The sequence below is a fragment of the Calonectris borealis genome, chromosome 6, assembly GCF_964195595.1.
Source record: "Calonectris borealis chromosome 6, bCalBor7.hap1.2, whole genome shotgun sequence".
NCBI lineage: Eukaryota > Metazoa > Chordata > Aves > Procellariiformes > Procellariidae > Calonectris > Calonectris borealis.
In genome coordinates, this window is record NC_134317.1 from 19,645,989 (window position 1) to 19,658,271 (window position 12,283).

Below are 12,283 nucleotides of genomic sequence, written 5' to 3' on the forward strand. Positions count from 1 at the left end.
TGTGTACTTAAATGCTGTTTTACTTGCTTTGATACAGAATTTTTTTTTCTTCCTTTCTTTTTCTGTTACGCATTATTACTGTTGCTAGCAGGATTTCCCAAAATAATAATTTAAAAAATCCCACAATATTCTCAACAGTTCTTTCCCATTTGAAATACGTAATGCACATATTTATAAATAGTTTTGAATATGAATATGTAAGAATATTTTCTGCCAGTGAACTGCAAAAATGGTTGTAATTTCTTAGTAGGGGGATCAGTTTCACTCACACCTCCATGTAATGATTCTCTTGCAGGAACATGTACATCTGGCAGTAGAATGAGATCCTATTAAGTATTTGCAAATAATGCAGCAAATTTTCCTGTATTGTCTTATCTGAAATTTCTTTATATTGTACTGAAAGTATTGTAATTATAGTTGTAAGAAATAAAGAGCTAGACTGTGATCTCCTGTGGTAAGTATAAAGGGAATAAAAAAGTTGTTTCCTCACAGCATGCCAGTTCTTCGTAGCAAACAAGGTAGGGGTTATTTGGAAAAAAAAGACACCTTATACACATCATATTCCTGGGTTTAAATGCATTATGTATGGGAGTGCTTAGGGACTAACTTCAAAGTTACATAGGTGACCTTAATTTGGGAACTGCATATCTTTTGAGGGATTGACTTTTTTACATTAATAGCATCCTTTTTGATTCCCCCCCCGCCCCCCGAGAGTGGAACACTTCTAGATAAAACTTACCATTTAAAGCAACTGATATCTTTCATTTGTAATCCTGTAGGCTACTAATTCTTATTATTACAATTTAAAAAATAAAATATTTTCTCTTTCCCCTTTTTTATTATGTTTATGTGTGTATTTTCAGATATGATTCTGGACCAGCAGGTGGGTTCTGGACAGCTCAGTGAGGATGTTCGTCACAGAGTGCATGAGGCATTACTGAAACAGCATCACCATCAGAACCAGAAGAAGTTGAGCAACAGGATCCCAATTGTGAGATCCTTTGCTGATATTGGAAAGAAGCAGTCTGAGCCCCATTCCATGGACAAAAATGGTAATGCGTTGCTTTATTTTGCATTTTGAGCTTTCAGTAACATCTGCCTGTTCAGTCTCGCATGTGCTTTGTACCCACAGCTTGAACTCAGCGTGATTCTGCTCTGAAAAGCTACTGTGTAAAAGTGGTACCTTTCATGTGAGAGTGGTTCCTCTTATACATTCAGTAACCCACCCGTTTAAATTTGAAATTCAGGTATCCTGCACAATTCAGGGCTATGCAGAGATATTCAAGAGAACTAGCTCAGGTGTTGGAAGCGGGCTAGTTGTGTTAGTGTGCCATTCTGTCCTGGGTAATTGGCATGGCACATTATCCCCAGTGCAGCACAGCTCAAGTACACTTGTGGTGCTGTAGGCACTCTGTGCGATCCTTCAGACTGAGCTTGAGTGTCTTTGCACAGTGTTGCTCTGAACTGTGAACATGCTCCATTAGTGCCAGAAATGTGATATGACTATTTTTTGCTTCTGTTGACTATCCAGGGCCTATTTAGCGAAAATGTAATGGATTGTTGAAATAGTTTCTAAGTCTATGACAATGTATGCATTAGCTAGTGCTCAACTGGTGCTTCAGATTTCATAGTTGAGTTTGAGGGGTTGGAAATGAGAAAAACGTTTTCAAGATGACGCTGTTGGAGAGATGCTGCAAGAACTGTACCTTATTCTTTCAGAAAATCATTTTCTGGAAAATCATGTTCATGAAAATGAGAAAGCATGTTTGCAGAGTGAAACAGTAAAACATTGGCTTAACTTTTTTCTTTCTTGCTTTTACAGAAGCCTTTATAAGCTGTACTGTTGTTCATAATGAAAGATCATTTCTTATTGCCCCTTCCTTATTTACATGAACACAGACCTGTGTTATGAAACTTGCAGCCAAATTTTGCAAATATTTACAATTAATTCACTAGAATTATACGTTGCAGAATTACTGAGCCTCTGTATCCAGTGTCATCACAACACCCACAACATTTTTGTCTGAACACCATTGGACTATAGTGACTCTCATTCCAGAAATCACCTTAGCTTTAGTGAAATCTCAGTCCCTTCTGCTGTCTCTGTGGTTCAGGGCCCTACTGAGCTTGCCTGTCACCCTGGGAAGTGGGGAGTGAGGAAACAGCTGTGGCACAGGGAAGGTGCAGGGTGCAAGAGGCAGCTGCATGCTGTGAGGCATAGGGCAGAAGGGGAAAAAGTGGTACTGCGGCTGATCTGGAAAGATGTGGCTGTTGGTATAAAGATTAACTTTGGTTTCAAGGAAGGACCTTTTGTTTCAATCATTGCCATATAAAGTTTTAATAGGTACTTCTAAATCTAGCTGCTTCCCTCTCTCAGACCTAAAAGGCAACATATAATTTCATCTGAAGAGGATATTAAATAGAAACATATTAATTATGCCAAAATACCATTTTAAGAGTAAGGAAAAAATAATGTTTATTAAGATGTGTGTGTTTATTTAGGTGGATGCACAAAAGTAAAAGTAAGTAGGATGTTTGTCCGTCCTTTTTAAGGCAACTTTCCTGTTGATTTGTGCAACTCTTGCTGATGACTTTAAACAAACATTCAGGAGATTCTTAAGAAAGTTAATGCTATAATGTTCCTATTCCTCAATTTCCACAGGATGCAAGATGGCAGCTTGCATTCCATAAGGTTTTTGAACTAGGTCCTAAATAATAAATAAGCAGTAGATGTCCTTAAAAAGACCCCTCAGGGCAAGCTGTGAAAGTATCATAAGCTTAATTTCAGTAACTTTCTGTGTCTGTTAGTGGAGCTGATGCAGTAATTCACTCCAGAAGCATCTCACTTTTGCCTAAGTTTCTTCTGGGAACCTTCATATCTCTAGTTCCCCAAAAAATTCTGATCAGGACAGCATCTAAGTCCATATTAAACACATTAATTTTATATACCTTGTGGTTAAGTGATTCTGTAAGTAGGGAGACACATTCTGAAAACCTGTAGGTTTTCATTTGTCTGTGCTTATTTTGCAAGATGAAAAACTACTGAATTCCAGTTCACGTGCATATGTAGAGATGCCTCAGAGCACTTTAACCCCTGGTTAAAAAAATCACTTAGTCGCTTTCACTATGTTAATTTAAATTAAGTTAAATGCACTATAAACAATAAAATTTAAATAATTTAAGGAACATTTATACAAAGGTAAATCAGTTTTTTATCTAAATTACAGTAAAGAGTTCCAGACCTAGTCTTTTTGGACACAGATGTCTTTTAATCAGTTTGAAGCATTGCTCTTCTGCTTGCATCCTTTAAGTGCTAATGCACATTTGGCAGTCTCCTGCATTGACCTCTTCAAAATAGATGATGGCTCTGTGATAAAGCAAAGAGAGGTTATTTTAAGTTTCTCTCTTACCATCCATTACCCTGTTACATTAAAAAGTCTGAATCTTATTTTATTGCCTGAATTGTACTAAAATTAGTATTAGCTTTAGAAGAGGAAAATTCAGTCTAAGTTTTTAGTTTTTAAAAGGAATCACATTTTTTTCCCTTTTCAAGACAACAGCAAATAGGCAGCTCATGGTCTTGAGTGGCAATTATTGCCCCAATACTCCAGGATTAAAGCAGTGGGGAAAGGGATGATTCTGGAGAGCTGCCTAATTTCAGGCACGCTGACTGCTACCTCCTCTGGCATACTCTTAGTTATTTCTTTACCCTGGGTAACTTGCCATAGTACGTGGTGTGTAAATATACAGGAATCTACACTGAAATGCTCAGCTTTCAGGAGCTCTGCTGTCCTTAAAAGCTTGACCAGGGGTAGCAGCAAGGTTTCTGATCATTTTCTTCCGCTGTTGCCTCATGACCCAAATGCTAGAGTACAGCTACAGTGTTATGCTCACTGCACATATATATTTCTTTTTAGATTGCCGTGGAGCGTCTGTACAAGCTTCTCATAATAATAGAAAAATGATTTGTTAAAATATAACTTTGGATCATGTGAAAGCAAAAGAAAAATCAGCCAAATATGTGTAAAAGAAAGCAAAATTAAGGGATACAAACACCATATATTATTGTCAAGAGTGTGCTGTGAGACACATCTTTGTTTCCTGAGGGAAAACCTGGTAAAATGCAATCAAAGCATCATTTTAGTTTGCTTATTCCCACTTCCTGTGCACAAACATTGTGTAGAATGTATGAATGTAAAATGTTCCATATGTTGCCAACAGTAGCAGTATTGTTCTCTCTTTTTAATACAAAAAATGCATTAAAATAGTAAAATATTTTATTATTACTTTTACTTTCTGGATGAGAAGCTTAATTCCTAGAAGACTGCAGGGAGAAAAAGAGATCATCTCAGGTACTATTGATGAGCTTACAGCTCAGTTCACCCCTATCAGAGATGAGAGTTTTCAGGAACAGCAAGTGCCAAGAGCTTTAGAAGGGCCACTTATTTGTCCCTGTTGAAATGAGGCAGGGGAACTTGGACACTTTTTCTGCACAAAAGGAAATTCTCAGTTTGGTTAAATTTGGGTTTAATGTAGACAGTTTAACTGATAACAATCCTTAGCAGTCTGTAATTTGTAAAATAGGTAGTTCAGAGCCATCAGTTTTGCCATCTGGGTTACGTGGTACAGCTGAGGATGCAGAACCCTTTCTTTGACCAAGTTCTTGACTATGCTAGCTTATCAATGTATCGATTTCCAGATACTCAGGAGCAAAGTCTGAAAATGAAGACATAAACTTAAATTCAATATATGGCTGTGCTGCTGACAGACCACTGTGATATCTTTGCTGGAAGATAGTTGTACGTATGTTCTCCCTCCATTTTTTCTTTGTTTAAGAGTCTGTCAGACCATCTAATTAATTTGCTTTGTATTTAGTAGTATTATCTTTTGTTTACAATGGCTTTTCTTCACATTCTCTGCAGGGCTAAGATGTCAGGGTGCTATGGATTTACCATGCATTTTTAATGCTGCCATGCTGTGTTTAACTTTCACTTTTCATTAAGCATCAAAACTGTGAGAATTAAAAGCCTGCTTTTGATGTTCCAATAAAAACCGACAGTCAAATTTGGCATAAGAGCAGGAAGATTTTTTTTTTTTTAAAGTCTAATTTGACACCGAATACCCAAAATAGAGGGTGGCAAGTAATTTTAGCATAAACACTGTAAAAGGTAGGTAAAAATATGAATCTTTGTCATTAGTAAATCATCTTAATTTGTAAAGCAATTTAACCTATTTTTATTGAGATCAATAGGTTTTTCACTCTGATACCTGAGAGCTGTGTCTGTAAATTCCTATGACATGATCTAAAAAGCCAAAGACAATTGCAAATATACAACACCTTTCCATTGTTAGAGGAATGCTAAAATAATTTCATAAGCCTCTCCCCTTTTATAAAGGGTTGTGCAATTCAGAATTTAAGCGTGCATGGCATGGAAAAGTAGCTGATTTGATGGAAATGTAGTTAGGAAAAGAAGTTTTCATCATGTAAACATTTTGGTTTTTTTGACTGGCTATTTCACTTATAGTCTAGACTTCAGAGTACGCGTGCGCGTGTGTATATATATATGTAATGAGATCTAACAGACCTTTTACTGATTAAAGACAAAAAGGAAGGAACTAGGGGAGAGGAGCATGGCAGGATAAGTGACTTGTAAGTTGTATTTCTATGCACTTTGCTGAAGTGTTCTTTATCCATAATAACATGATCTTGTGCCTGTTTTCTGTTCCATATGTATGCCATTTATAACTGCTTCTTCTCCCTTGATGTCAGAACAGACACGTTATTAGTGTAAAAATTGCATTACGCCACACATCATGTCTGATTTTGAGAAATTCTGAAATTCCAAGAAGAGGTTTATCTAGATGCCAAAGACCTTGAAGAAAGCAATGGCATATTAAATTGGGGATCTTCAGACTTAACAGCATGAGCTGCTGGAGCAGTTCATTTTGACATATTCTTTTTCTAGCCTTTTTCCAGTTATTTCAGTTAGCGTGATGGGCTGGTTTGGACTTCTTCATTGTTTTATGGCAATATGAGCACACACAGAGATATTTAAGACTATGCTTGGGTGTCTAATGTGGGACAGTATGCTTTAGTATCCCAGTAAGTCTAAATTACCAGTTACGTGATGGTGTTTGTTACTTTCCTCAGTTTCCTAATCTCTCCTAAACATCAGTTCAAGTATTTATGCCATAACTCAGAGCTAGCTTAAAACATGTGAAACTGATGTCAATACTACTGTGTGGAGAGAGACAGACATTACTTGGAGCCATATGAAAAGAGTAGGGAAGCATTCCTAGATACGTGACCGTGTTCCTTTGTTTGGGGAATAAGTCACAAGGAATGCCATATATATACCCAAGTTTTCTGGCAGTATTGGATCTGGATCAGGTGGATTGCTTTCCTTGAAGAGAAGGGAGACTCAAAGGTAGTTAATTCTATCTTAAATTAGCTAATGCTCTATTTCTTGTTTTCTATTCTTCTCAAATGTATATATTTTAATCAACTTGTACTATCCACAGGTTTTTATATTACTAAAATATAACTTGTATTTACGAACATTTTCATCTGATATTTATTCTTTCTCCTCCACATTTCCTTGTACCCATGATAAAATGTGTAATCTATATGTATAAAACTGTATCATTCATCTTTGTATTTCTTTATTTTGCTCTGTCTTTGTTGTGTCTGTCTCTAACAGGCTCATCTCATCTCTGTATCTTCCTCATCTCCTATCCTTTGGGTTCTGTAAACTCCCTGAAGGTTCAGAGGTAGTATAAATACCTATTCTTGCTTCGGCTTCAGATCATTTCAAATGTACACCCATGTCTTCATCTCAGTTTCTTGACAGCATGCAACTTCTTGCTATAGTTATTAAAAAATACCTCAGGCCTTTGTCAGCAGCTGTGGCACACTTAGGAGAAGCTTGTGTGGAATGATGTTCTTTTGGGGGGAAAAAAAAAGTGCCATTTCTTTATAAGTTCATTTTCTTACATCAATTTGTAAAACTGCAAATCATAGCATTTTAGTTAAAACTGCATGACTTTATGTGAATTATGCTTGAGATTCAGGCCTAGCATTAGAAAAACAGGTAAAGTGACTTCTTTCTCATCCTCTTAAATTATGTATCATTAGCAAGCACCAAATCTGCTTGGTTACGCAGGTACAATGGGAGTGACATGGTTCTTCACTGATTTAAAATGTTATGCATCAAGAGGCCTAAAAGCACATACACAATTCAGCCTGCAATGACGGTATCACTGCTCTGTTATATTAGAATTTTACCATATACTTAGGAAAACTTACTGTTGTTCAATCCTTGATTTTTGATCTGGACAGCGTGTCCATTTAGATTTGGAAAATTGGTGACTAGTTTCAGTGAAAAGCCTGAAGATTGTTATAGCTGGCTTGCAAATCAGATTTTTTTCTGAATGGGAAGAAATCTGTATGGTTTAGAAAAATAAGCAACTTCTTTTCTCATTCAATTTCCTTTGATGTGTCAGTTGCATCCAGTTTGTTTCCATTAACTGTGATTTGTATCTGAATACATTGTTCTTAGTTTTTGTCATTGGCATTCTAGAGACCTCTTGGATTTTGATTAATAAATACAATACACATAGTTAAATGTCTTGAGCTTTAAATTTTAGGGAGTAAGAGTATGTTGCACGTGACATTCATCTACTGGGATTAATTTTTTTTGTTCAGTGTGGCAGGACTAAGTCTCAAAATGCTGAGCTCTATCTGCAAATCCAAACTTCTGTTAGTGTAACAAATATGGACCTTATTTTGTTGGATTTTGATTTTTAAGTGGCTTGGCTTTGCATGACTATTTTTTATGTGAATTCTTGCTCTATTCAAAGCTCTGGCAACTTTACATTATCTGAAAAAAACGCTCATTTTTTATGTACACCAATTTAAAATATAATTTTTAAAACTGTGCTGATATTGGCTTTTTAATACATAGATAAGCCTTAACACCCATTTTAGTGTGGTTTTATTTGTTAGGTATTAAGTTCCTTTGTATGTAGGCTGGATATTTCAATGATACCACATTGTGCATTTGTTTTACTGATACTTTAAAAAATCTCCATGGCTCTCTGATGAATTCTCAAAGAATGCAGCTCTTCAGATGCTTTATGTAGATGGACTGCAGGATAAATCAAGACTTTTAAACTTTAGATTTATAAGAACTCAAAGTACTACATTGCACTCTTAAAAAATAAAATACTGTGTTTACCCCATACAATGTATAAATAAACATTTTGCTTGAGAGAGCTGAAATGGAAGTGGCAAGGACAGGGCATGGAAGAGCTGAATAAATGGCTGTTGCTGCTCTTATTCCGTCTTCCAGGGAGTTGATGGTTTATGCCTTCACCATACTTACCAGCCTAAACCCCATATTGCCAACTCAAAGATGTAATAAACCATAGCAAGCGTTTTTCTCAGAGCAGATGTTTAAAGCCTTGCTAGGGTTTGGTGTTATTTTTGTTTTGTTTGTTTGTTTGGTTGGTTTTGTTTTGTTTTGTTTTTTCTTTTGCACAGAGTGCTTTGAAGGCTCCCATATTATAAAGATAAAATTTGGAGAAAACTTGGGATTTAGTGTTCTTGTATTTCAGAGACAGTTTGATGCAGTGGTGACTGTTGACGTTTTGGTGGAAATTAGAGAGGAAATGTTTTTTTGTGGGCTTTTTTTGGTGTTTTTTTTTTTTGTGTGTGTTTGTTTTAGTCTAGGTATGATGTCACAGCTCCCCTCTTCATTCACATAGCTCTTTAATTGATTGTTGCTTCATGGGACCATCATGGTGCCAATAACTGTGTCCTTCATTCAGAGAAAACAATCAGTTGCTGAAATTAAAAGTGGCTTGAGGATAAAGCACATACATAGTTGCCAACATGCTTTAGCAAACTGAGTATTTTTAATGACATGGGAAACCAGCGTAGCATGGCGTTGCCAATGTTCACTAGGTTGCCATCAGTATGCTTTTGGTCCTACCCCATTGGGAATTACTCATGCACTTAACAGCATTCACCCCAAAGACACCTCCTATTAGTTTATGAATTTTTGTGGCTTCATAGCTCAGAAGTAGAGGAAGATACCAAGTATAAAAATAACTGTGTAGCATTGCAGTCCTGCTCCTAGGGAGAGGGCCACCATAGCACTGCATCTACCTACTATTTAGTGCAAAATATATAGGCATTTAACAAAATAAATATGTATAGGAGCAAAAATGTCTCCAAAACCCAGTAGTTTTTGTCTTACTTTTCTGTTGAAGGGCCACATAGAGACCGAGTTCCAGATTTGCATTTTACTGACTGATTGTTGCATAAGAAACACGCATTCCTGCAGTGTGTTTAAAATGCTCTTTAAAAAACTTTCCCCATGACTATCATGTGAAAAGTGAAATTACCTGTCTTGTCTACCTTGTATCTTTGATTGTTATTCAATACAGTAAAAAAACCAAACTTCTTGTTCCAAGATCCAGAAAGCTGTTTTAAGTTGTAGAGCTATTTAAACGTCTCTTACTGCCTCAAGGTAAAACTTGTGTTCTTTCAGATTACTCCAGCATATGGGTAAATCAAATTTTGAGGTCTTCTGTTGGCACAGAAAAAGAACATATGCTATTCTTATAAACTTCACATACTTACTGGTTGTGGCTTTTATTTCCTACTATGTATATTTTTACATATTTTTCTCCTAAAAGAAAAGTGGACACCATGTTTTAAAAGTTAGCCTTTGGACTGTTATGCTAATTGCTTAGAGGCTTTTGACACCTCCAATTATGATGTCAAAACTTCAGTATTTTTAACACGTGGTCCATGCTCCGAGTCCTTTGTTGGTCAATATTTTTATCTCCCTGGCAGATATCCCTGCTCTCATTTTCTTGAATTTTTGGGTCCAGGGAAAAAAAGTATAAATGTAAATCCCTAATTAGCAACAGAAGGATAATGAACTATTTCTGTTGCTTTCCTGTAACATCTTTATAACATAGTATATATATTAGTATGAGTAATTATTACAAGTGTTTCCCGTATATAGATCCTAGAATATAGAGGCGTGTCTAAAAGGAAGAAATTAAGAGGTAAGAAGGTCTAATATTACTAGATTTAAAATTTTCTGGGAGTAAGTTAGGGCAGAAATTTTCCCTGAGCATTTTATGGCTTCTCTGTTAGAATTAGTGGAAGTTTTTTTTGTTATGTTATTAAAATCTCCGAAATAGTACATAAATCAAATTTATATGTTAATTATTTTTAATAGTTATAATACTACAGGATGATTCCTGTAAAAATAATTCTAAGACTGCTAAATAAACAATAGAGAAAAAAATTACAATGTGAAGTAGTGTATGGGGTTACATAGTGTGAAGGTGATGGTGTAACAATGATGTAACTCAGTTTTTTCTTTAATTTCTAATTAAAACAGACAAATTGAATGACCACTTATAAGCATCTTGCATATTTAATAATTTCTGGCTTCCGATTTGCAAAAGTTGTCTCTTATGACATTTAGGAGTTAGTAGTATTTTTTAATGTAAATTCCTTTAAGCTACATTAGTATGTTGCTTTCTGAAATCAATCCTTTATTCTTGTCATATGTAAATTCTAATCCTGACTTATTTTTATCTACTTGGTTAGGTTAACATGCTTGTCATGTCTGGTTTTTTGCATTCTCTATTTCACTATAGTGCTGAACAAAAGCCCTAATTTCTATTCTTGTTTTGATCTGTCCTTGTCTTGAATCAGAGAGAAAATGGAAATATTTACATTTTTAAGATTGATACATTTAATAATAAGATTTCTAGCAATACGTTTTAAAACATTCTGTTCCTGTACTTCCTAATCAAAGTGAAATCTCTCTGGCTATGCTACCAGGATGCAGCAGAAGAGTCTAAAAACTGTTTTTAGATTTGCCTGGTGGAAAATGAGATGTTGATTTTCATGAAAACCAGCCTTTTCTTTGAGGAAGTGTTTCAACTGGGAATTCATGACCAGATTTAGACAGGGATACTGTAGTGCTCAGCTGTGACAGAAGCTGGATACTTTAGTATTTTGGCAACGGTTGAGATACTCTTGCAAGTCTCCCATCCCGTGCAGCCTGGATCCTGCGAAGCGCTCCGTTTCCTGTGGCTGAGGGCATGCTGGGACTGCAAGCGTGGGTAACAGCGGTGTGAAGGGACACACCGTGGCTTTTTGAATTGCCCAGACAATGCGCCTAGCTTGGGACTTTCTGACTGTCTTCAAGTATTATGAACATATGGTCTTTGTTACTGTGCAAGTTGAGGTTGATTTTCACCAGAACCAATGTTTTCACATCATCATTTCTCAGTCATATGAGAGACTTTATTTGCTATGGAAACAAATATATGCTGGGCACGAGATGCTGACTCTGGGCCAGTTGGACTCAGTAGTTATTTCTGGGTATGTGTTAGGGCAGTAAGAGATAGTTGGCTCATATATGTGGTACTTTTTCCTGTACTTTGTTGTGGTGTTCAGAGCTGTGCACAGCTCCTGCCCTGCCGGGGAGGGAGGAAGAGTGAAGGCAAGCAGGGAACGGCCTGTCACCCTTGTGGGGTTTGTGTGCTGCCCTACTGCCAGCCCCCCACTCTCAGTGTGTGTGTGATGGCCTCTGGCCGTGCACAGGGGCAACGTTGGCATTAAGTAAAAATATGCTCTATGTGACATGTACTTGTTACTTAATCCTGGGGTTTTTTTGAGCTTTCATTGGCAAGATTTTGTTGGTCACAAGGCTTACTGTTTGCTTACACGAGACTGAGGTGTGTTTAAACACTTCTTCTCATCTTGAGATATTTTTGAAACTTCCATAAAATACTTTTCTAAATCCTCACTGGAATTTTTTGAAAATGCGTTTGCTGAAATATTTGTTTTACACATGTCAATAATCACATTGTTCGTTACTGAGTTTTTAAATCATCTTAATTTCCAATACATCTATTTTTATAGCAGCCCACTTTTACGCTGGGTTTTGTAGTTGTTGTTATAATCAGAACATTCTTACACACGAGTAAATTTATGAAAATTAGTAATCCTGTTTTATTCAGTGAGGAGTATTCTTGTAGACAGATATTGCCCAAAATTGGCAGCTCCTCAAATGACTTACAAAAACTATATGAATGCAGGGCTTCCCTCAAATGTAATATCTTAAAAATTGTAAGCTTTAATTGGCATAGAAAGTTTGTCTTCCAATATTCCAATATTCAATAAAATGTATCTTTTACATTTTATAAATTACGTTTTCCCATTCCTAACTGCACTGTGATAAATGTC

At 36.2% G+C, this 12,283-nt stretch overlaps 1 protein-coding gene across 2 annotated transcripts in view; it reads left to right on the forward strand.

Moving 5' to 3' along the window:
* The window catches only part of SLC4A10 (solute carrier family 4 member 10), a 126,902-nt gene that overhangs the window by 67,261 nt on the left and 47,358 nt on the right, over positions 1-12,283 (forward strand). For both annotated transcript variants that reach the window (XM_075153090.1, XM_075153091.1), the window contains exon 6: positions 864-1,052. In XM_075153090.1, coding sequence (XP_075009191.1) covers positions 864-1,052 — 189 coding nt within the window. The remainder of the gene's footprint in view (positions 1-863; positions 1,053-12,283) is intronic.